At 42.0% G+C, this 27,045-nt stretch overlaps 1 protein-coding gene across 1 annotated transcript; it reads right to left on the bottom strand.

Annotated features, from left to right (window-relative positions):
- Positions 1-27,045, bottom strand: LOC135211246 (U6 snRNA-associated Sm-like protein LSm2). Its single transcript, XM_064244540.1, has 4 exons — positions 27,013-27,045; positions 26,053-26,099; positions 15,590-15,680; positions 1-755 (listed from the first exon to the last, which is right to left on the bottom strand). The coding sequence occupies exons 1-4, from the start codon at positions 27,043-27,045 to the stop codon at positions 630-632; spliced, it is 297 nt and encodes a 98-aa protein (XP_064100610.1). The 3' UTR covers positions 1-629.

Below are 27,045 nucleotides of genomic sequence, written 5' to 3'. Positions count from 1 at the left end.
TTTATTAAGAATTATTTAATAAAGTACATACAATACATTTTGACATTAATTTACCGTAGATGAATCACTTTAATCCACAAAAAATATAAATTCCTTTACAACTCAAAATCATGATACTCTATCTATTACATGGAAACTTCATGTAAAAACGATTAATAAATTATCTGCCTACGCTATTACTGTAATCTATTTCTACACTTTTATTCTCCTACCAATATCTTGAGTTTCACTGTCTGTATATTCAGGACATTAGCATTGTCAATGGGTGCCACTTGACGTTACAGAAATTTTGCTTAAACACAATCAAAAATATTTCAAAGCCTACTGTATCTTTATTTTTATAATAGTATCCATTTATATAAATTTCATCAAAACCTTGCCTAAGAAGGTATAAAAGAATGAATCCTTGAATACTAAATGAAAAGGCTTAAAGTTGAATACTAAATGAAAAGGCTTAAAGTTAAAGATGAAAATACTGAAACAGATGATATGCAAACATCATGACTTACACAACCAACAAATAAAAGGAACTAAATGAAATGCATTATTTAATAATGCATAAACTTAAATAACTGCATTTAATTAATGTGGAAAATTAAAGCAAAAAAATTAAAACAAATTATTTTATTTTATTGTCGCTGTTGCTGTGCTTCTCTTCTTGCTGCATCTTGTAAGAGCTGAGTGTCTACTTCATCAACAGGTAACTGAACGTAGCGAACAACAGACCCACGAATGAAGCAGTTCTTTACAGAGAGCTGAAACACAAATTTTAAAACATTAGTTTCGTGTATAGCCTCTCATCCTTAAACCTAAACTAATTTTTCTTACATAAATGCCACACTATTTTCAGAACTTTTATAATCATAAATTATGATGTAATTTGAAAAATTATATTTTTAAACAAGATTCCTGGCACAACTGAAAATCTTCTTTTTGACTGGCAAACACTTAAAAAACTTGGCTAATCTTCCTTCCTGGTAGCAAAATTATTCTTTTAATTGAAGAAGAACCTTAGTCAAAAATGGATAGAATTTCCATAAGAAGTATGCAACATTCCACCACCATAACAACCCTTTGTAATCTTTCCCTTGTTCCCACGGATATTTTGACCCTGACCCTGTAGCAAGATACCACTTACATAGAGCCTTCTTGGCACATTAAATGGTACTAAGAATTCCTTGCAGCAACTTTTTGGTTCTAGCTACATTACTTTCTTCATTTTAATTCTTCTCATGAGTTAGTATTTAACCCAAAACTTACAACAAGAGTTAAATTGTACAATTACTGCAACTGACCACAGTAACTCTTCTGATGCCCTTCTTGGCTCAGCACAGACAGTAAATTTCACAGGTGGTGGGTAATCTTTGGCAATTTTAATAGCAATATATTTTCCTAATCTTCAACAATTTGAACAGCAATATATTTTCCAAGTCCAGTAGTATATGGTGGAACATGGTCAGGTCATGAAAAGTGAATGGCTAGTAAATGGCAGAAGCTTATCCAAATAAACTCTGATTGCGATTCTTTTCAATAGTTATGCTAAACAGTGTGTGGTTGATTCTAACAGTATGTTGCTTGTGATGACAGTATGTTGCTTGTGATGACTTGAAGCTGATATATTTCTTAAAGAATACATAACAAACAAGTATTACACTCACTGTTTATATCCTAAGTATAAAGACAGTACTTTCATACCATAACCTTATCCCCTGAATCAATAATTGTACATAACGGCAAAATTTTTATAATAATTATGCTTCACAATAAAAATCATTCTTATAATTAAAAATATAATGAGTCAAAGGCAGTATACCAAAAGTTAAATTTATCATTACACAGAAAACCTAAGGTAAAAGTTGGATGAAATCCAAAGGTTTATGGAACCTGGTCTCATTGCTAAACTCAACATTTTTTTACTCTACATGCAGCTAAGAATTAAGAACAAATCATAAGGGCTAATTCGAAAGCATGTGGGGTAAAATTAATAGGCAAGTTTGTATTATTATGTGGATGTCAATACTGTCTGAACTATTTTAGAAAGCAGTTAAATGGTGGAGAGCTGAAAGATCTCTTTTATTTTCAAGTTACTCTATCCATAAAAATCAATAAAATAAAATAAAATTTGATACCTGAACTTTGCTTGCATATTAAGTCTCTGCTTGGACAATGTGTAATATAATCTTTGTAGTGGTTAGTGGTTAAGTTCAGGTTGCTTGGTACTATGTTACTCAGGGATGCATTGACAGAAAAATGACTGAAGTAAAGAAATATTCATGACTTACTACTATCTGAATCTCACCTAACAAATGCATTCAATAAAAACGGGATAGAAAAGAAAGCTGTTCTAACAACTAAATACTTTTCCATTTAAGCAAAATATTGCCAGAGGAATAACCCAACAGTTACATATCCACAAAAAGTCTTGGTTGTAAGTTCTAACAAATGCTGAAGGTCCATGACCAATCAGGGTAGGGAATGTGCAAAAAGCATCAGCTACACTTTCTGGAATTTGGATGTTCTTCTGAATCAAAAGTTTTCATATGGAATCTCAGTCAGGCTAACATTATTAGCTTGATATGCAAATTGAATAACAAACAAGACATGTACTAGTCAGTATGGCAATTTCAATATCTGACACAGGAAACTGCTACAAAACTGGCTGTCCTGAACTGGCCCTTAAGTTGTTGTGAGTGTAGCAAATAAACCAGTGTCAGTGCAGTTCAGACAGAGAGGAACTCCATGGCAATGAGTTACAAAGCAATCTATTTGTACCAGTTAATGAAGACCCTCCTGACTCGCCTAATAAACAATTAACTAGGTACACTTCCATCCGTAGTACGTTTGACCTATGTCTTGTCCATCAGCATGACAAAGGCACTGGTAAGTAATGTTAAAAACATGCACCTGCGAGCACAAAAGATGCAAATATTTGAGTGGAAAAAGAAGTCACCTAACTAAATATAGTAAGGTAATATCCATAACGGTTGAGTAACTGCTGCTCACATACTAATATGAAATAAATATCTCACAGGGAAATCTAAATAAAGTAATATGCCATGAGGATTACTTAACTGACAACATATTTGCGATATATTACAAAAATGATATTGTAATGATACAATTAAGTTTGTTCATACTTACCTGGCAGATATATATATAGCTGTATTTTTCCGAATCCGACAGAAATTTAAACACTTACGACACACGTAGTGGGAGTCAAGGTGGTAGTACCCATTCCCGCCGCTGGGAGGCGGGTATCAGGAACCATTCCCATTTTCTATTCATAATTTATTTCCACTGTCTCCTGAGGGGAGGTGGGTGGGTACTGATTATATATATCTGCCAGGTAAGTATGAACAAACTTAATTGTATCATTACAATATCATTTTGTTCATGAAAACTTACCTGTCAGTATATATATAGCTGAATCCCACCTTTGGTGGTGGGAGTAGACAGAATAGAAGATTTTAGGAAACATATATATGCAGATAATTGATATCTTGGTTCCTTACCTGTTAGCCAATAGCTGACTTCGTGGTTACTGCCGCGTTTTTAAGTCTGCTTGTGCTACTAGAGTTGCCAGCAAGGTAGAGACCTATAAAGCTGGTGCACTCCAGATGATCTGTCAACAGGGGCGAGACCACGACGTGACTAGACCATTGACATACAAATGAGGGCAACGAAGTAAAACCAAACAACCTGGCGTAGCCTACCAAAAGTATCCCACTTAGACTAAGCTAATGGAAGGAGATCCGCCGCAGGCGGTCAACCCCACAACTATAACACAAGTTAAAACTCCCCTAACCATTAAAGGATAGGATGAGCGCTACCTCCTGCCCCCAAAACAGTGTCTGCAGCGACGTATGGTCCGAGCGAGTAACAATTTTCGTATGTTGCTTTCACCTCGGAGGTAGTTGTGAAGCAAAGAACGACACGAATTGCTTCGCCAATAAGTGGCACCCAAATATCTTTGATTGCCATATTTTTTGTGAAAAGCCACCGAAGTAGCAGTAGCCCTCAACTCGTGGGCTTTCACTTTCAGAAGCTCCATGTCACTTTCACTACACTTTTCATGGGCTTCCTTAACCGTACTTCTTAAGAAGAACGCCAGTGCGTTCTTCGACATCGGAAGATCTGGTTTTTTCACAGAGCACCACAAGTTCTCCGAAGAGCCTCTGCATGCTCTGGTTCTCTGCAAATAAAACTTGAGAGCCCTGACAGGACACAGGACTCTCTCAGCTTCAGGTCCCACTAGCTCCGACAACCCTTTGATCTCGAACGTCCTCGGCCAAGGGTTGGAATGGTTCTCGTTCTTTTTGCTAAGAAACCTAGGAACTTAAGGAACAAACTGCACTATGATCCTTGAACCCAATGTGCTTGCTTATGACTTGAATTTCGCTAACCCTCTCGCCGTCCGCCAGAGCGGTTAGGAAAATGGTCTTCTTAGTAAGATTCCTAAGCGAGGCTAAATGGAGCGGTTCAAATTGAACTCGACATGAGAAACACCAAGTACCACGTCTAAGTTCCACGATGGTACTTTCGGTTGGAGAACTTTCACAGTCTCAAATGATCTAATGAGATCATGAATGTCTCTATCATTCGCTAAGTCGAGTCCTCTATGCCTGAAGACCACAGAAAGCACGCTTCTGTAGCCTTTAATCGTGGGGAACGGCTAGTTTCGCTTCTTTCCTAAGGTGAAGAAGGAAATCTGCTATCTGGCTCACAGAGGTTGAGGTGGAGGAAATGCCCTTCTTTCTGCACCAACTTCTAAAGACAGCCCACTTTGATTGGTAAACTGCGATTGAGGAGGGCCTCCTTGCGGTGGCAATCGCCGTTGCCACAGGTCTTGAAAAACCCCTCGCTCTGGCCAACTTCTTGATAGTCTGAAAGCAGTCAGACTCAGAGCGGGGAGGTTTTTTGTGGTACCTCTCGAAGTGGGGCTGTCTGAGTAGATCTTTCCTTAGGGGCAGAGTCCTTGGAAAGTCTACCAGGAAGGACATCACCTCCGTGAACCAGTTCGACCGCTGGCCAGAAGGGGGTGGGGGCGATGAGGGTCATCCTCGCTCCTTCTGATGCGAGCGAACTTCCTCATCACTTCCCCGAGGATTTTGAATGGGGGAAAAGCATAAATGTCTAGTCCCGACCAATTCCACAGTAGGGCGTCTACTGCCACTGCTCCCGGGTCCAGAACTGGGGAGCAATACAGCGGAAGTCTCTTCGTTCGGGAAGTTGCGAAAACGTCCACATGAGGAGTCCCCACAGCTTCCATAGCGCCTGGCATACTTCCTGATGAAGGGTCATTCCGTCGGCAGAAGCTGTCTTGCCGACTGAGAAGGTCCGCTCGCACGTTTTCCACGCCTGACACAAATCTTGTCAGAATCGTGACGTTTTGCGACTTCGCCCAAATCAGGATATTCTTCGCGATGGCGAACAGAGAAGGAGAGTGAGTTCCCCCCTGTTTCCCCTGAGGTATGCCAAGGCTGTTGGTGGTTGTCCGAGTTTATCTGAACCACTTTGTTGGAGACTTCCTCTTGGAAGAACCTTAGAGCAAGGTAAACCGCTGAAAGTTCTTTTAGATTGATGTGCCAGGACACCTGTTCCCCTCTCCAGGTGCCTGACACTTCTCTCCCTCCCAGTGTTGCTCCCCAACCCGTGGAGGACGCGTCAGAGAACAACACTAGGTCGGGGTTCCGAAGCTTGAGCGAAAGTCCTTCCGCAAGCTTCTTTGGACCCCAACCACCATTTGAGGTGCTTTTTCACTTCTTCCGTCAAAAACACTTCTTCCGTCAAAACAAGACTTCTTCTAGATCCTGTTTGCGTGACCAATTGCTTGAGAGGAAGACTGAAGTGGTCGGAGGTGCAACCTTCCCAGAGAAACAAACTTCTCCAGTGAGGAAATGGTCCCCAGCAGACTCATCCATTCCCTCACTGAGCATGTTTCCTTCCCTAGAAAGGCTGACACTTTGTCTAGGCATTGAAGTTGTCGCCCCTGGGACGGAAAAGCCCGAAAAGCCACTGAGTCCATCTGAATCCCCAGATAGACTAAGGATTGAGAGGAGTCAGATGCGACTTTTCGAGATTCACCAGAAGTCCCAGGGACCTCGCTAACGACAGAGTCGTGTGAAGGTCCTTCAGACACCGGTCTTGCGATGAGGCTCGAATAAGCCAGTCGTCTAGGTAGAGAGAGATCTTATTTCCGCAAGATGGAGCCACCTCGCAACGTTCTTCATAAGAACGGTGAACACCATCGGCGCCGTGCTGAGACCGAAGCAGAGTGCCCTGAATTGGAAAACCTTCCCTTTCAGGACAAACCGCAGGGATGTTTTCTTGATCGGGGATGGATGGGGACGTGAAAGTATGCGTCCTGAAGGTCTAAAGAGACCATCCAATCCCCCGGTCTTAAGGCTGCAAGCACGGATTGAGGTGTCTCCATCTTGAACTTCTGCTTGGTAACGAAGCGATTTAGACTGCTGACATCAAGAACGGGGGTGGGCGCCAGGCTGACTCTTGCTTAGGCACTAGGAACAGACGGTTGTAAAACCCCGGAGAACTCCGGTCGAAGACCTGTTCCACCGCCTGCTTCTCGATCATTTGATCTAGTAGATTCGTGAAGCACTTTCTGCTTTTCTCCCTGATACGAAGGAGACAAATCCTTTGTTTGTCGAAGACAGCGGGTACATCAGGAAAGGAATTCTGTACCCCTTCTTGACGATGTCCAGAGACCAAGCGTCGGCACCTCTCTCTTCCCATGCTCTCGCGAAATGTAGAAGTCTGGCTCCTACCGGTGGCTGAAGGACTTCCCTCTCACTTCTTGCTCTTGGAAGGAGCGGGAGTCTTGCCTCTGAAAGAGCTTCTTCCTCGAGGGCTGGCTTCGAGGAAGAAGCAGATCGAAAGGGCTTCGATTTCTTCAAAGCGGAGGACCCAGAAGCCGAAGTAGTTGTAGGCTTCCTAGAAGACTGTGCCAGAAGGTCTTGGGTTGCTTTCCCCTCCTGGAGACTGGCAGCTATGTCCTTTACCATAGACTGGGGGAAGAGATGTTCTGAGAAAGGACGAAAAGAAGATCCGCTTTTTGCGCTGGTGAGACCGACTTTGCAGTAAAATTGCAAAAAAGTGCTCTCTTCTTAAGCAGTCCCCGTGCTGAAATGAGCAGCCAATTCCTCAGAACCATCCCTGACGGCCTTGTCCATGCAAGACAATACACTGGACAGCTCCCCCAGACTGATGGAATCAGAACTCCTGGACCTGGCCATCCAATACTCCTAGGCACCAGTCAAGAAAATTAAAGACCTCTAGTGTCCTGAAGAGGCCTTTAAGGTGAAAGTCTAACTCACTATGCGTCCAAGAGACCTTAGAGGAAGACAGAAAAGATCTTCTGGCGGCATCCACAATACTACCAAAGTCTCCTTGAGCTGAGGCTGGAAGCTTAACTCCGATGTTTTCTCCCGTCTCATACCACATACCAGCTTTGCCACAAAGTCTTGAAGGTGGTAAAGCGAAAGAAGTCTTGCCTGAAGCTTTCCTCTTTTCCATCCAATCATGGACCTTTCGAAAAGCTTGCTTCGTAGAAAGCGACTTCTTCATTTTCACAAAGCCCGAGATCCTAGTAGCTTTGGATGACGAAAACTGAGAGGGAGGAGTACGTGGAGCTTCAGGTTGGAAAGTGTCTGCAAAAGACTGACTGTAGCAAACGAGTCAAAACCTTGTAGTCCGTCGAAACTGGAGCCAACTGCTGTTCTTCGTCCACTTCGACGAAAGCGTCACTAATTTTCCTCTTCAGACACTGGAGAAGTCGGAGGAAGTAAGGAAGAGTCACGAGCTTTCTCAAAAGAGAAAGAACGGCGAACAGGAAGAGTGCCCGTCTTCCGCTTGCGCTTGCGGAGGTGTAAAACTGACGTCCGTAGGCGCGCGCTTGGCGTCCGAAGCCAATCTACTGGCGCCGACTGAAGTGCGCTCGACAGCAACAGGTGTAACGCCTGGCGTCCACTGGCGCGCGCTGAGCGTCCACTGGCGCGCGCCGAGCGTCCACTAAAACGCGCTGAGCGTCCACTGGCGCTCGCCTTACCTTGTCACCGAATCACGCTCGCGTCCAACTAAAGCGCGCTTGACTTTCACAGAAGCTGCGCTCGGCATCTAAAGAAACGCGCTTCTTATCAACAAGTTTCGTAGCAGCTTGACAACCGCTTCCGGAAACAACGCCTCTTACGAAACAAAAACCGGGGGGGTTCACGAGAGCGAGAAACGAAATTTCTCACCCCCTCCTCTAGAAAGTTGCTGGGGACAGAACGAACTCTAGAGGGGAGACTCAAACGGAGAGAGAGACGAGCGCGGAAGGGGATAGGGAGAACGCCTCGACCTCTTCACAGGAAGATTGTCATCCTTCTTACGGCGACGTGGAACAGTCTCTCTCGAAGAAAAAACATCTCGAAGTTGCTGCTGAAGAGACTGGAGAATCTTGCTTGTAGGTGAAGCCTCCTTTTCTGGGGAGGGGCTGATCCTGTGAGCAGGCGAGTGGCGAGGGGACGCCTTCTTCCTACTCCCAGGAACCGCACTTCACGCACCTTAGAGCGACTGCGGCGCTCGAAGAAACATCTAGAAAGACTCCGCCTCCGAATAATCCTTACGCTTCTTCTGCGGAGGAAAAGCAGCAAACGCACTATCAGGCGAGCGAGCAAAGTTCGGAGAACAACTTGGACGTGAAGCGTCCCGAACGCGAGCCGTCCTTTTCAGCGGACGTGATGCGGTATGAGAGCTCCACCCCTTGCGCGGGGAGGAAGCTTCAGAAGAAGAAAAGCACTCCTTGAGAAGACGTGCACGCGCACGCTCCTTTGGCAGTCTGGGTAGGTTCGTCAGAAGCTGCCGAAGGCACGCCAGATCGGCCCGTGGGGGTTCCTCGTAACCCTCCTTCGACTTTCAACATGCTCCTGCTCTCTCCCCGTAACCTGGGAGTCAAGCAGAGGTCTAGTCTAGAGGCGGATGAGGCCGATCGACGCACCCTCCATACACAAGGGGGCACTTTCACTGCACTTCTCTTCACTTTTGCTCTCCAGAGCTAACGACTTTTGATTCTAAGTTACGAATCGATTCAAGAAATTAGCGATAAAGTATTACCTTCTACCGACCACTGCTTCAGGGGCCTACCTGAAACACTCCTGGAGGAAGACCTCCTTAAACCTATCTCGCTCAACTTTCTTAAGATAGGTTTCATACGCCTTCCATTCAGACTCTGTTAATCTTTCACACTCCTTACAACGACTTTCAAACGTACATTCATTCCCCCTGCAAACCTTACAAACAGAATGTGGGTCTACTGAAGCTTTCAGTAGCCTACCTCTACATTCGGACATAGAACAAAATCTAGCGCTAGCAGAACTAGACCCTGACATCTTGATCAAGAAAAATCAATACCAAATTCAAATCAATCAAAGTCAACGTGTGCCAAGCCACCGATCCAATTCAGATACCAAAGAAAAAACCAAAAGGGATACTCAAGTAGCTAGTGTTTCCAAATTCTGGACGGAGGTGCTGCAAACAGGTGTTTTCAGCACCGGCGACAGAAAAATTATGATAGAAAATGGGAATGGTTCCTGATACCCTCCTCCCAGTGGCGGGAATGGGTACTAACCACCTGACTCCCACTGCGTGTGTCGTAAGTGTTTAAATTTCTGTCGGATTCGGAAAAATACAGCTATAATATATATATCTGACAGGTAAGTTTCATGAACAAAAAGGCGTTTCAAGTAAACAATATTTCATGAGGGTTGCTAAAAACAGCTGGTTCACTAGGGAAATCCAATAAGTAATATTCCATGAGGTTTGCTTTAACTGACAACATATTTGGGATATATTACAAAAAGGTGTTTCAAGTAAGCAATACCTCATCAGGGTTGACTTAGAAAACAGCTGGTTCACTAGCCTTACATAAGAACAAATACAGCAAGACAAGAACTAATGTACACCATTAACAAAAAATATATAAATTGGTACTACAGAATAAATATAGAATTAATAAAAAATTAATAAAAATAAAAATGTAGCAAGGACTGAGAATTATAACCATACTGAAGTGAAAATGGAAAAATTTAACAATAATCCCAGCAAAAAGAGCACCTACACATACAAAAATCATATATCAGACATTATGAGACAGTGCTGCCTTATATCTATGGATAACTCACCCATCTTTCATTGCCACTATACCTACTGTAACTAATTCAAATCTCAAGTCTACTAGAAATGACCAAGTGTTATTCCTAAGCGAAAATAATAAAAATGTATTTTAGATACAACCATGTGACAGTTAATATTCTGAGTACCTTACTTTGTTAAACATAGTGTTGTGGCAATACTATAACAATTTTCATGCACTTGCTAAGGGTAGTTCAGAGTCAACAAAATAAAAGTTTTCAGAAATATAACTATAACATTGTCTTCAAAATCCATCGTCCCAAATTTCAAATTATTAAATTCAACTTTTCAGTCACCTTAGGATTATAACACCTATGTTAGTGCAAGCCTTCCACATAACAGTTATACCATAGCTAACTAATACATTCATAATTAAGTACTAAATCTATATGTACACTATCAGTATCCTATTCATAACCTGCAAAGACCAAGTATACAAGATACAGCAACACTGTAATTTTTATTGATAAAGCATAAACACTTTACATTTACAACAACAAAACACCTGCCATACTGAATATACCTTCTATTCAATAAAATTTCTTACCATCAAGAAAAAACACAATTTGCTGCATTCCTCTCAAACAAAAAGCCCTATAATATCTATCATCTGAAAGGATTATTTTTTCTTTGAAACAAAATACATAACTGAAACTTATCTACTCCAATAAAACCAAGTACAGTAATTACAAATCATAACAATAAACATCAAAATAAGAAACCAGAATGAAAGTTTACTGATCTACAAAAAAGTAAAATCAGTTCATCCACATTCAAATTGCTGAAGATCTCCTCCAGTATTAAATTCTGAAATAGTCAGGTTTTCTATTTAGCATTTAAAGTGAATATCCATATTTTTGACTGCCACACTCAGGCCCTGCATAACAAATATAGTATACACGTACATTTATCCTTTAAGGACATTCCCTCTATGTGAACAGAAGATTCTTTGCAGTGCCTTCTTCCCAATTGTATGACTTTAATCATCACTTTCCTTTAATCAGTGGTCTTATTCAAATAACTTACCATCAACACTCGAAATCATTAATCATTAGTTGCCCTACTAAAATACATATAAATATCATTATGGTCACAATTCAGGAAAGGACAAAATATCACAAATCAAAAATTTCTCATTAACTATCAAGAAATTAGTAGTCTGAATGTAAAATAATACAACAATGAATAAAAAACCCTCTTCAGACTTAGTTTTTTATGATAACTAAACACAAGTAAAAAAAATGCAAAACACCGAAAAAATTAATGGAACAATTTCACTGAAACTAACATAAAGCAAAACAACAGATGCATGACCAAGCTTTAAATTTATACTGTACAGGTGCTATGGGAAATCTGTATTAATACTGTAACAATATAGTAACATGGATCACACACCAAACTTTCCAGATACTGCCACTACAGAAAAAAACGTTCTATACTTTGACAGTCTGATGATGTTGACTACCTTTCTCCAGGTATGACACTTCCTTTGGCTATGCACACCAAATAGTCTGGCACATTCTCTATACTTTCCATACAAGAATTTGGTAAAATGCCCAATCCACAGCTGGTGTCAAGTTGTGACAAACTGGTTGTTCATATAAGATGACGCTCCACAAACAAACTGAGTTTTAAAGGAGAAATATCCTTCATCACCCTGAGCCTTTAAATAGCTGAGGTGTATGAGTCTCCATAAAAAAAAAATATATAAAGCACTACAAGAAACATAGACATGTGGTATGTATAGGAGGTAAGATATAAAGGAGCAGGTATAAAAATAAATGGTAGTAACAAGGTGAAATACAAATTCATGTGGAATGGTGGTGAGACAACAAATGGAATACGCACAATGGTCAAAGATGTAACAGCAAAAGTAATTTTGCCAAAAAGAAAGTGCTGTGCAGACATAAAGTCTGATCACTTGGAACGAAACTTTTTGGACTTAGGGTGGGTTAATGGCTTGCTATCCCTTAGAAAATATAAATCTCTCCAATAAGAAGTTACGAATGATAAAATTACAGTTCTGTATATATGATGACAAAACTTGTATGAACAGGGCCTACTGTATCCCCTTACTAATTGTCATCATCATCATCATCACTAACATGTTTCAGTCAGGTTTCTGTTTAAATCGTCTGGCTGACTGCTCATCTCCCCTCTATAAAAAGCCAAAAACCTATGATTTATGTCTAAGGCCCTAAAGGCCTGGTGAACCATCTAGCTGCATTGCACACAGCAGGTTTTTCCCTCAGAATAAGTCATGGAATAGCTTCACTTGCCACGGAAGTTTATTCAATAGTACAAACAAATCTTCAACTGCACCAGATACTGCATATGATTTGTATAGCATCAACTCTTGAGAGTTTCTGTGGCTTGAAAGGGAGAGAGAAGGCCCTGATATGCTAGATTATATATTTCCAGCCTGACTGGATTGTGAGTTTACCACTCAGTTTACAAGACCATGGTCATAATTACTTATGTCCCTACTTTCATTTCTACAGTGATATATGTAGTAAGGATTACCAAATACCATGAGTTGTATTGCAAACCATATACAATACACCTGTATAGCTTTGTTGTAGCTTCCCTATGGCTCCAGATGCAATGCCTTTTACATTTTACCTTACTTCTTCAATTCTTCTGCTCCTAATGTAAAAATATGGGACAAATTTGGGACTTGGCTTTATCAGGGTCAGGTAATTCATCTGAGAATCACAAACTGGAGGCCTGCAGGCCATGATTACTTCCCCAGTTTTCTTTTATACACCTTATAACAAAGTAAATTTCAACCACAGATTGACAAGGAATCCTTTAGCAGACTGGCTGAACCTCTTGAAGTTGGAGAGACATCAGACTCCCTGCCAATTCTTTGTCTACTTCTCAGACAACAGGTGGATCACTATAGGAAAACAAGTATCTTTCCAGTTATCAGAAGGCAGGACAAATACTCATGCCATAATCTCAAGTGCACCATATTGAACAAAGATCACATGACACTAAAATCAGAGACCAAAATCAGTATGCTGTACTACTTCCTCATATAAAGATTGGCCTTCTTTTTTAAATACAGGACTTAAGCCCCTGCTGCATTGCTTTCACCCATTTCCTTTGGCCTCTTTCTACTTGGCTATCTAATTCCTTTATCTCCTCCAATATTCACTGTACTAACAAAGAAATCTTTCAGGCAAGCCTTATGACAGTCTGGTCTCTTCAAGAAAGCATTCATGTGAGCACCAGTGAATGAATGCAATTGCAGAATTACTATCATGCCTCAAAATGGCACACTGAAGAAAAATGTGTAAAAGTGACTTAGCTTACAAGAAACCTGATACCTTGTAGCAAGATCAGGTTACTATGTAACATATGTAGCTTTAAAAAACCTAAGGGAAGTTGTGAAGGTGCCCTTCAGATTGATAAATTAAGTCACAAAGCTCTTGAAAAATGGTGAACCTAGCCCTGGAACAACTTGTTGTACAACACAACTCTTCACCCACTGTAAATTCAATGTGTTTGAAAGTACCCCCTTCCATGACAATGATGGCGAGAAGAGAGAGTTCATTACAACCACCTTAATGGCAGCCACACTGATCCTTCTAGCACAAATTTTGCTTCTTTCTTTATGACAAATTCAAATACCTTAAGTCCCAATAAAAGGTGTTCTCCAACATCTGCAAATTTCATAATGCAAATATGCAGAGGCAAACAATATGACTATACCCGAGAGGCAAAGATCTTCCTTTAAATTATCAATTCTGGAATAAGTTGATGAATAATGCAACCTCACCTCTCTGAAGACCAACAATTCGATTGGAATCTTTTTATTAACAATCAGATTTCTTGTTCTTTGGTATAGAAGGCTCCATGAACATAAATATGCCAGAAAAGCAAGATTTACAAGAACTTTGATAAAGACATGACCACTTCTGTTGTAACTGCTAATCTCAACTACGGGAGTTCAGTCACAGCATCTGATAATGCAATCGTAGAAGAGAATAATGATGGAAAGTATTATCATTCAATCAGCCATGCCTATCTCCTAAAGAAGGAATCCTGCAGATCCCAGATTGGTTCTTCAGTATGAAGGGTACCACTGTGACCTTGCAATCAAAACTGCTTGGCAAGTTCCTTGTTGAAATCCAAAGGAGACTGTAAAGGAGGAAACAGTATTCATGAGCAGCATCAACAACCCAGATGATTGAAAAATGATTGTAGGAGGGGTAAATCTAGAAGCCATTTGAGCAAGGAGAAAGGAGGAGATGCCATGTGCAAGTATCCAAAGATGATTTTCTTTCTCAAATTTAGAGGCTGAAAAATGCATGCTCCAGTTTTTTAGTCTGTTCTCCTAGTCTTTCTAATCCCATAGCATTTTTACCAATGCAATAAACCTATACCACTATAGTGATAAGAAATAATTAAAAGGTAAAATGGTCTTAAAACATGCTGCTGTATTCAGCTTACATAGTTAAGTGACAAGCAAGTAATACTAAATAAGTAGTACGCAATTACATAAAGCTCATATTATTATGACATAACAATTAAAATACAAATAAAGAGACACCAAAACAGAACTTCTTTAATTTCTTAAAAGGACAAATGCTTTTGATAACTTCTATTTTTCCTAGATAAACAAACCCACAGTCTTTCACAGTATACAAATACCTTCAGTGACAGTCTGATCAGTGAAGCTTGGTAACAAGGTCTTCAATTCTGACAGCCGCCAGTATGGGGTTTGTTCATTTAAGTTAAATGTAAACTACAGTATCTTTATAATTTGTCATTTGTTTCTAGAAGGATCCAAACCCTTGTCTTTTATACAAAGATTTACCCCTTAGGTGTGAGGGACTATCTCAATTTCATGATCGGTGTTGATATCCTTACTGGAATTATTAGGTACCCGCGGTCATTAAGTGTAAAGGGGAAGAAACACCCATATAACTTTCTGTCCATCCTCACATGTGATGCACAAGAAGAAAGGGCCTCCATGACAAGATCAGGCTTGCTGTGCCTGTCTAGGAAAAACAAAGGACTTAAGTCCCTCATAAGATGGGAAAACCAACACAAAAGGTATCATAGCATCACAAAATCCCAGATAAGTTCTATGATGGTGGAGGCAGGATTTGCCAGCAAAATTATCGCATCATTCTAACACAGTGATTTGGTTTAGCTCAGCTAACCAAGTTAAGAAATGTTTCATACTTTTTACGAACTCAAATCCTTCTTGAAACCTTGTAGTCCAAGGTACATAAAAATGTTTCATGTTAAAGAGAGATGGAACGTTTACCTCACATATTGTTTTCTGCTGAACCACAAGAGAATGTGTACCATCTTTCTATGTGAAAATATTTTTTATTTAGTGTTTGCTATAGTATTTGTATCTATCAAACCATAAGAAAAATATTCTTACCATGTGTGGATATTTTTCGGTATCCGTTACATTTATATCTGTCAACTTGATATTCAGGTATTGGTCTACAGAGTGCAAGGTTCCACATATGCTGCAAAGATAAGAAATAGTAAGTAAGTAATTCAACACATAAATACCTACTAGTATTTTAGCAAAATCAACTGTTTATGTACAGTAAGTTTCCCACATTGGGGGTACTACCTACAGTGGGCCTTAAACAAACAAGTATATGGTTACACAGGCTTTTGGCAGTAGTATCTACTTTTAGCCCTCAGTTACACTACTTTCTGCCTTTTTCCTTTTATGCTGTTTCCTTGGGTTTTGTTCTTCCCTCACCAGCTGTCAAAGTCTTTGTTCTATTATGTAAAAATTAATATCTTACTTCTTTTGAGAACAAATCTTATGAGTGAGTCCTAAGTGAGTCTACAAATGTATCATAGTGTTCTCATTAAACTATATTATTGAAAGAAAAATTATCATCAAACCACTGTCAAAAAAACATCTTTAGATAACCAAAGCTGTAACCTTTTGTTGACAGTTGTCAAAAACAAAATCACATTTCCAAAGAAAATTCAAGAGTTACCATATACATAACACATAATGCTAACAACTTGAAAAAAAAATAGGATTTGCAAGATTAACATTACACAAAAAACTGGCTAGTGTTAAAATTACAGTTTTTCTCTTCCAATGCTAGAGAAGATTGTTATCTGTTATTGTATATTTTTCTCTTCCAATTGCTTAGAGAAGATTGTTTTATCTGTTATTGTATATTTAATTGTTACAGACAATTTTACTTTACAATCAATGAGGAAAATTGCTAAAATACCTACAAAGTTGTGCTGAAGCCAATGGTCCAACTATTAATCAACTTAACCAGCTCACAAAATGGCCTTGTGAACACAAAAACTATTGAATAGACTTAACTCGCCATTCTTTCAACAACCACAAGTTTTGTACTGCATGTGCATACACTTCATTTCCAACATTCTTGATCTCAAAAAATCTTTAAAATTCTACACTCAAAACTAAATGATTTACTCTGGAATTAAGCGACATTTTCTATTTTGTAAAGGGGCAATTCCACTGAGGCAACACAAGCAAAATGTAGCAGGCGACTTGACTGGCTTTCAACAAGTATGTTGAATGCAGCTTTCAACCAAGAAACATGTTGCCTGCAACAAGGCAACACCATTGTTGCTTGTAGCATGCTACATGCTATATTGACTGTAGAATGCCACAAAACTTTTTCCACAGATTCAACAAAAATTAACCCAGTTGCCAACACAATTTCTCAGCAGACAGTTGCTGCTGCTGCTGCTGCGTTTTAGTGCTGTGTGCTCACATGCACCATACAACATTCTGAATAATATAGTATAATAATATTAGGTAGGAGACCCTCTTTTAAACAAGTCTTATTGAAGGTTATTGCTGCTTCAGCTGCATTGATTGTAGAGGTTCTTCTCTACTCATCTGATAGCGGCTTTTTTCAATGTTACTATGACTGGTGAGTAACACACCAATAGTCGGCAATGTAAAGTGTGGTTACAAAATCAGTATATTTATTATCATAATAAATGAAAATATTAAGTGAAATGTGAGGTTTAGACCCTGTAGTACAGACATTTGGATATTGTAATGATACAATTAAGTTTGTTCATAACTTACCTGGCAGATATATATATAGCTGATAATTTCCGACACCGACAGAATTTAAAACTTACGACACACGTAGTGGGGAGTCAGGTGGTTAGTACCCATTCCCGCCGCTGGGAGGCGGGGTATCAGGAAATCCATTACCCATTTTTCTATTTCTATTTTTTAATTTTTTCCACCTTTCCACTGTCTCCTAGGGGAGGGGGGTTGGGCGGGTAAATTAATTATATATATTCTGCCAGGGTAAGTATGAACAAAACTTAATTGGATCATTACAATATCATTTTTGTTCATTGACAACTTACCTGTCAGATATATATTATAGCTGAATCCCACCTTTGGTGGTGGAGAGACAGAATAGAGGATTAGGAAACACATATGTGCAGATAATTGATATCTTGATTCCTTACCTGTTAGCATAGCTGGCTTCGTGATTACTGCACGTAAGTCTGCTTGTGCTACTAGAGTTGCCAGCAAGGTAGAGACCTATGAAGCTGGGTGCACTCCAGATGATCTGTCACAGGGCGAGACCACGACGTGACTAGACCATGGACCATACTAATGAGGGCAACGAGACAAAAATACCACCACCTGGCTTAGTTTACCAAAGGTATCCCACTTAACTAAGCTAATGGAAGGGAGACCCGCCCCAGGCGGTCACCACAACCATAAACAAATTAAAAATTAAAAACCCCCCTAATCCCTAAAGAATAGGATGAGTGTTACCTCCTGCCCCCCTCCCCAAACAGTGTCTGCAGCAATGTATGGTCCGAGGGAGAAGCAATTTTCGTAGTCACTTTTACCTCCGCTGGTAGTGTGAAGCGAACACCGAATTGCTTCTCCTAAATGTGGCATTCAAAATATCTTTGAGAACGCCATATTTTTTGTGAAAGGCTACCGAAGTAGCAATAGCTCTCACCTCTGAGCTTTTACTTTGCAGCAAGCTTTAAATCACTATCACTACACTTATTATGCGCTTCTTGAATCGTATTCCTGATGAAGAACGCCAGTGCGTTTTTCGACATAGGAAGATCAGGTTTCCTCACTGAAACACCACAATTGTCGATGAACCTCTGCAAGCTTTAGTTCTCTGCAGATAGAACTTTAGAGCCCTGACAGGACACAGGAATCTCTCACGTTCGTTTCAACTATATCTGACAACCCTTTGATTTCAAGGTCCTCTCGGCCACGGGTTGGAAGGATTCTCGTTCTTTGCTAAGAAACATGGGACTTAAAGCAAGACACCGCACTACTTTCTGAAAATCCAATCTGCTTGCTAATGGCCTGAATTTCGCTAACCCTCTTCCGCCCGTCGCCAGAGCGGTTAGGAAGATCGTTTTCTTCGTCAGATTCCTGATAGAAACTGAATTGAAGCGGTTCGAAGTGACTCGACATCAAATATTTGAGACCACATCCAAGTTCCACGAGGGTACTTTAGGTCTGGACTACCTTCCTAGTCTCGAACGATCTAATAAGATCATGAATGTCTTTATTATTAGACAATCGAGTCCTCTGTGCCTAAAGACTACAGAAAGCACGCTCCTGTAGCCTTTAATATTTGTTGGAACAGCTAAACTTCACTTCCTCTCTCAGATAGAGAAGGAATTTCAGCTATCTGGCTCACAGAGGTTGTGGTGAGGAAATGCCCTTCTTCCTGCACCAGGATCTGAAGACAGCCCACTTCGATTGGTACATAGCGATTGAAGAGGGCCTCCTTGCGGTGGCAATCGCCTTCGCCACAGGTCTTGAAAACCCCTCGCTCTGGCCAACTTCTTGATAGTCTGAACGCAGTCAGACTCAGGAGCGGGGAGGTTTTTGTGGTACCTCTCGAAGTGGGGCTGTCTGAGTAGATCTTTCCTTAAGGGTAGAGTCCTCGGAAAGTCTACCAGGAAGGACATCACCTCTGTGAACCAGCGGCTGCCGGCCAGAAGGGGGCGATGAGTGTCATCCTCGCTCCTTCCGATGCCGCAAACTTCCCTCATCACTTCCCCGAGGATCTTGAGTGGGGGAAAAGCGTATATGTCTAGGCCCGACCAATTTATTCCAAAGTAGGGCGTACTACTGCGACTGCTCCCGGGTCCAGAACTGGGGAGCAATAGAGCTGAAGTCTTCTCGTCCTGGACGTTGCGAAGACATCCACCTGTGGACAGCCCCACAGGTTCCACAGCGACTGGCAAACCTCTTGGTGAAGGGTCCACTCTGTCGGCAACAGCTGTCCTCGCCGATGACTGAAGGAATCCGCCCGAACATTCTGTACTCCTGACACGAACCTTGTCAGGATCGTGACTTCTTCGCTTTTGCCCACAAAAGAGATTCCTTTGCGATGGCAAACAGAGAAGGCGAGTGAGTTCCCCCCTTGATTTCTTAGGTATGCCAGCGCTGTGGTGTTGTCCGCATTGATCTGAACGACTTTGCCGGATACCTTCTTCCTGGAAAAACCTGAGAGCCAGATAAATGGCTGACAGCTCTTTCAGATTGATGTGCCAGGACACCTGTTCCCCTCGTCCAGGTGCCCGACACTTCTTTCCCTCCTAGTGTTGCTCCCAACCCGTGGACGACGCGTCGGAAAACAACACTAGGTCGGGGCCGGGGTTTTTGTTTTTTTTCCGAAGTTTGAGGGAAGAGCCCTTCTGCGAGCTTCCGAGGATCTGACCCACCAACTTAGGTGATCCTTCACCTCTCTCGTTAAACACAAGATCGCCTCCAGATCTTGCTTGTTCTTCCAACTGTTGGCTAGGAAGAATTGAAGAGGTCTGAGGTGCAGCCTTCCCAGAGAAACAAACTTCTCCAGGGAGGAAATGGTCCCCAGCAAACTCATCCATTCCTCACCGAGCATGTTTCCTTCCCCAGAAAAAGGTCGCCACTTTCTCCAAGCATTGAAGTTGTCGCCCCTGGGACGGAAAAAGCCCGAAAAAGCCACTGAGTCCACCATCTGAATCCAACAGATAGACTAAAGATTGAGACGGAGTCAAATGCGGACTTTTCGAGGTTTACCAGAAGCCCCAGGGACTTTTGTTGCTAACGTCATGGTGGTCGTGCAGGTCCTCCAGACACCGTTCCCGCGATGAAGCTCGAATAAGCCAGTCGTCTAGGTAGTGAGAGATCCGTATATTCTCCAAATGAAAGTAGCCTTGCCACGTTCTTCATTAGAATGGTGAAAACCATCGGCGCTGTTGTCAGACCGAAGCAAAGTGCCCTGAATTGGAATACCTTCCCCTTCAGGACAAATCGCAGGTATTTCCTTGATTGGGGATGGATGGGGACGTGAAAATATACGCGTCTTGGAGGTCTAGTGAGACCATCCAATCCCCCGTCTCAAAGCTGACAGCACCGATTGGGTCGTCTCCATCTTGAATTTCTTCTTTATCACAAGTAGGATTTAGGGCTGCTGACATCGAGGACGGGTCGCCACCCCCCCGAATGTTTCGGCCACCAGGAAACAGGCGGTTGTAAAAAACCCTGGCGATTCCAGGTCGAAGACCTGTTCCACCGCTTGCTTCTCGATCATTTGTTCCAGCAGATCGAAAAAGCACTTTCTGTTTCTCTCCTCGATAAGAGGGAGACAAATCCTTTGGTGTTGAGGATAGCGGGGTGACTTCAAGAACGGGATCCTGTACCCTTTCCTCACGACATCCAGCGACACGGGTCGGCATCTCTCTCTTTCCCAGGCTTTCGCGAACCGAAGAAGCCTGGCTCCCTCCTTACCGGCGTCTGAAGGACTTCCAAATCAACTTCCTACTCTTTGACGGAGCAGGGGTTTTTCCTCTAATGGAAGAGCCTCTTCCTCGGGAGGCTGCTTTCGAGGAAGGTCCAGCACGAAAGGGCTTCGATTTCTTGGCAAACGAAGCTCCAGAAGATGAAGCAGCTGCTGGCCTTCTAGAAGACTGAGCCAGAAGATCTTGCGTTGCCTTTTCCTGAAGGCTTGAAGCTATGTCCTTAACCATAGCCTGGGGGAAGAGATGGTCTGAGAATGGAGCGAAAAGCAAGTCCGCCTTTTGCGTTGGAGAGACGGGATTTGGCCGTGAAGTTACAAAAGAGCGCTCTCTTCTTGAGAATTCCCGAGCTAAAGTGCGTAGCCAACTCCTCAGAACCATCCCTGACGGCCTTGCCATACAAGAAAGTACGCTGGACAGCTCCCCCAGACTAATAGTCAGAAACTCCTTGACCTGGCATCAAAAACCCAAAGGACACCACCGTCGAGAAAGTTGAAGACCTCTAGAGTCCTGAAGAGGCCTTTTAGATGAAAGTCGAACGTCGTTATGGGTCCACGTGACTTTTGATGAAGACAGAAGGGGCTCTTCTGGAGGCGTCCGCGATGCTCCCGAAGTCACCTTGAGCACAGAAGGCTGGTAGGTTTTAAACCCTGGCCTATGTCCTCTGCCTCTCCCGTCTCATGACCACCATGCCTCCTTTACCTGCAGAGTCCTTGAAGGCGGTAAAAACGCCAAAGAGGACTTTCCTGACGCTTTCCTCTTCTCCATCCGCTCACTCAGTGGGACTTTCCGGAAAACGCTTGCTTCGTGGAAAGCGACTTCTTCATTTTAATGAACCCCGATGCCTTCGTTGCCTTAAAAGAATAATTGAGAAGGAGGAGTACGAGGGGCTTCCGGTTGAAAAGTTTCTCCGAACTCCGACTGTAGAAGTCCGCATCAAAACTTTATAGTCCGTGATGACAGTAGCTGGTTGCTGTTCTTCCTCTGCTTCTACTAAATCATCGCTAACACTCCTTCCTCAGAAACTGGAGAATAGTAGGAAACTCTGAAGAAAAACTGACGAACAGGAAGGTTTTCTTTCATCCACCTGAACTTGCGCTGGTGAGGAACTGGTGTCTACCAGCGCGCGCATTGGCCGGTTGACCGAATCCACAACAAAGGTTTGGCGGCCGACAGGTCAGGCGCGCTCAACATCGTACTAACGCCACGCTTGGCGTCCCACGTGGCGCGCCAAAAGACCGAGCGGGTCCACTCGGGTGCACGTTGGTTGGCTTCCACTGGTGCGCGCACGAGCGTCCAGTCAGGCGATCGGGCTGGCCGCCCACTGGTTGGCACGTTTTCTATCAACAACCGGTTGCGGCGTTTGGCATTGGGTGGCACCATGAAGCGCGCTACCACTTTGCACAAGAAGCGCGCTCAGCGTCCACCACTCGCTTGCGAACATACGAAGACTTGCGAGCGGGAGATATCTCATCCTGAGAGCGAGAAACGAACTCTCCACCTCCTCTAGAGAGCTGCTGGGGAGCAGAACGAACTCTAGAGGGAGACTCGAACGAAGAGAGAGGCGAGCGAGGAGAAGAACGGGTCTTGACTTCTTCACAGGAAGCTTCTCATCCTTTATCTTTACGACGCGGAAGAGACTCTCTGGCAGCAAGAGCGTCCTGAAGTTGCTGCTGCAGTGACTGAATCAACCTCTTGTTTGGCGAATCTTCCTGCTCCGGGGAGGGAACTGATCCTGTGAGCAGGAAGAGCGGCCGAGGGGACGCCTCCCTCCTCCTCCCAGGTACGGCCTCTTCCCGAGCTCTGGAGCGACCGTATCGCTCGCACGAGCTAACTGAATCCAAGTCCGAAGACTCTCTACGCCTTTTCTGCGGCGGAAAAGCAGCGAACGCACTGTCAGGCGAAGATCGCAAAAGCGGAGAACTAGGACGTGATGCGTCAACCTTACGCACCGTCCTTTTCAGCGGACGGGAAGCACCTTGAGAACTCCACCCTTTACGTGGGGATGAAGCCTCCGATGACGAAAAACACTCCTTGAGGAGACGTGCACGCGCACGGCTCCCTGGCAGTCTGGGGATTTTCATCAGTAACTGCCGAAGGCACCCGCCAGATCGGTGGGGGTTCCTTGTAACCCTCCTTCGCTTTCGACATGCTCCCTCCCCAGGTCCTGGGAGTCAAGCAGAGGGTCCAGGCCTAGAGGCGAAACGAGGCGATCTGACCACCCTCCACTACAAGGGGTATCACTGCACTTTTGCATCACTTTTTGCTCTCAAAGAAGCCAACCACTTTCGATTCTAGTACGAATTCGATTCCAAATATTAAGGATAAAGTATTACTCTCTACAGACAACTGCTTCAGGGCCCGGAGGCAAAACTACAGGGTTAGGAGTCATTAACAGAAGGAGGGTTAACAGGAGAAACATTAATTTCTTGCACGCCTGAAACACTCCTGGAGGAAGACTCCTTAACCTATCCTTTTCAAGTTTCCTAAGATAGGTATCATACGCCTTCCACTCAGAATACTGTTAATCTTTCACACTCCTTGCAACGGCTTTCATACACAACCCCACATTTCAATGCTCCCTGCAACTCTTACATACCGTATGTGGGTCTACTGAAGCTTTCAGTAGCCTACCTCTACAATCAGTTCTAGAGCAGAACCTGAGCGCTAGCTGTACTAGACCCTGACATATTATCCAAGAAAAGTCCAAACCAAAAATCAAATCAATCCACTAATAAACGTGTGCCTAGCCACCGATCCAATCAATTAATCCAAAAAAAGAACCAAAAGGGATACTCAATGTAGCCAAAAAGTTTCCAAATCCAGACGGAGGTGCTGTAAACAGATGTTCACACACCGGCGACAGAAAAATTATGATAGAAAATGGGAATGATTCCTGATACCCGCCTCCCAGCGGCGGGAATGGGTACTAACCGACCTGACTCCCACTACGTGTCGTAAGTTTTAAAATTCTGTCGGTGTCGGAAATTATCAGCTATATATATATCTGACAGGTAAGTTGCATGAACAAATTATAATATGTTAATATTATAAGCTAAAGAAATTAGTCAACAAAACGTTCTTCAGTAGACCCCTGAACTAGCAGGGGATGGGTACCACAACCCCCCCCAAATAACTAAAGCTATGAATACTTAAATCCTGTCAAAAAATGCTTGGAACTGCCTATTTTGATAGTTAAAACACAAAAATAAAAACTCAGAAAAAGCTTATACCTGAGTATTTTACTAGATTTATCACAAAAGTGCATTTATTCATGAAAATGAAAAGAATGTCAAAATGAGTAATCTGTGAATATTTCGCAAGTGAAAATACTGCGAATAGGTAAATTTCCTTTAAATATTGGTATAGTATATAGTCTGTAGAAAATCCACAAACCGCTTTCGTCGACTGGAAGTCTTAAATTTTTGCTGCGACGTTTCGTCTCTGGAACATCCTGACATCCTCTTAGGCAGAGAGTGGTGACGGACTATAGCTCGTTGAGAAGTACTTCAGTCCTTTATATCAGGGGTTCAGCAGGTGATTCTCAGTTCGCCAAATTCTGGTTGGTTGGTAGCGCAGATCTAGTCTCCTATGTTGACCCGTCTCTAGACCCGATGTTCACATTGCTGTATCCTTGCAGATCTTTGGGCTTGTGTGACATCACAGTCCCTCACCACCCTCGGCCTAAGAGGATGTCTGGATGTGCCAGAAAAACGTCATGGCAAAATGTAAAATCAGAACTCAATTTTGAATAATTTCTTTAGCTTATTTCAACATATAAGTCTGTAACTCTACAGGGCCCAAAACCTCGCATTTCACTTAATCTTTTCGCTTATATGATAAATATACTGATTTTGTCTCCTCATTTTTCAATGCCACCATTGGTGTGTTACACACCATTAGTGTGCTACTCACCAGTCTTAGTAACATTGAGAAGGCCGTTATCTGAAGAGCATAGTAGAACCTCTACAAAATCAATGCAGCTGAAGCAGCAATATCCTTCAATAAGACTTACTAATATTACTGAACTACTTATAAAAAGACTTCTGATAAAAACTAAAAAAATTTCTTCTTTGAAAAAGAAACCGACAAAATCACTGTGTATAATGTGTTTACTTTTTAGTATTTACACTTTATTTTACTCTCACACAAGTACTTTCAGGCCGTATCTGTGGCCCATTTTCAAGAGATGTGTAAGTAGTCAGCCTGAGTCAAGGCCCAGCAGTCTTCCGAAATTCTTGTCGAGCCATCATTTATATGATGGCTGTTCTGGTTTCCTTGAGAGTTGCTAATCCCCTCTTATCGCTCTGATATCCTGAGCTGATGGTCAATGGGATTAACCGTTGTGGTAAGTGAGCGGTCACCAAAGCTCTGTTGGGTAGAAAACCTAATCTCCAGGTCAGAAGGGTCAATCTTAGCTTCTTTTAATGTCAAAGCTCAGCTTATGGGATCTTCTGAGGTAAAAACCTTTGTTTCCTTCTATACTTTAATCTCTGATGAGTGCTCTCCTTCTACTAAAAAATTTACTTGTTACTTGAATTATTTATTTAAAAAACCTCATGTAAATTAACAAACAAAGATACAATAAAGTTTAGACTAATGGGAACTGTTTAAGGATGTAAAATAAAAAGTCCAATATCCAACGCCACCATTTTCTCCTTCTTTAAAAAATAGTGATGAATTGATTCTTTCCTCCAGACCGACTCGCATGTGCGAGCAGTACGTCAATTTCTCGGCTGTAGTGCATCCTGTCAAGCATAATATATATCTCATAGAAAAGCAAGTTTCCTGTATTCCTCTATAAATTCTACGGTTTTTTTCTTCTTACCACCAATTCATCCTGTTGCTATAAACAAGCTAAATCTTGTCTCAAGCTTCAGGTTATACGGTAAACACAATGCCATCTGTTGCATGCCACAGTCGCATGCTACATGTTGCCTTCTGTTGAATTGGTGGAAACACACTTGGCTTATGTGACAATGTAGCATGCCACATGTTGCCAAAATGTTGCCTTGGTGGAATCAGCCTTAACATCCCAGTTTAAAATATCAAAGAGTTATACAAGCACAGAATGTCAATCTTAACAAAACTCACCTAAGATCATTTTTTAGCTCCACTACAACATCCTTCCCGATGAGGGACTGTGAGAAGGTAAGGAGTAAAATAACTGGAAAAGAAAGAAAATACAATCCAAGGTAAAAAACCAAATTTTTTAACATGGATAACAAACTGCACATTTGATTACCTTATAATAAAATTCAATTACTTTCCAATCTGCAAAACAGTTTATTTAACAATTCATTTATTAGGGAAAAACTCTATCATGACAGTACATATAATGTTCTAAAGGGTCCACAATAATACAAAGTGTTAGGAGTCCGTGCATAATTTTGAACTTTCCAAAAAAGTTTTTGAACCCTTCCAAATCTGATTTGGACTGAAGATGAACCCAGGAAAGGGTTCGAAAGCTTTTTTGGAAAGTCTTAAAATTTAGACACGGACTCTTAACACTTTGTATTATTGTGGACCCTTTAGAAAATTAATTTATAATTCAAAGCTGGAGCATGCAAACAGCTTTGTCAATAATCAGGATCTTTGGACATTGTTAAGGCTAGAATAATGTAAAAGCGATAAGCCTACTCCCTGGGGATACACTGTGCTCTCTCTATATATTTCTATTGTGCCCAAGCTTAACATATTTTCAAAATCCACCACATGTGCAGTTGTTCCCTTTGTATCCACAAACAATGTCTCAGAATCATACTTAAGCATTGGCTTAAGGCCCTGCCCACACAATCGGGCCTGATCGGCAGACTTCCCCTCTACGTGCACACTTGATGGGCAAACCGTCAAATTGCCCGATGGGTCTTGTAGCAAAATCACCATGGTGGTGCCCAATGGCTTGAGCTTCGACCATGGCAGACGTACGTTAACCATATAAATTTCTTTTACTGAGCCATTCTTTGCACCATATTCTCTTCTTTTTCATCACACACGCAATTATCATGCTACACAAAATCTTCTTTTTTGCGGTAAGCACCATGTTTATCGTACCGTACTGAACACACTACTGGCATTGTCGGGCAT

Source organism: Macrobrachium nipponense, chromosome 19 (assembly GCF_015104395.2).
Source record: "Macrobrachium nipponense isolate FS-2020 chromosome 19, ASM1510439v2, whole genome shotgun sequence".
Taxonomy (NCBI): Eukaryota; Metazoa; Arthropoda; class Malacostraca; order Decapoda; family Palaemonidae; genus Macrobrachium; species Macrobrachium nipponense.
Note: the sequence above shows the minus strand (reverse complement) of the source record. Positions and strands in the feature narration are given on the sequence as shown.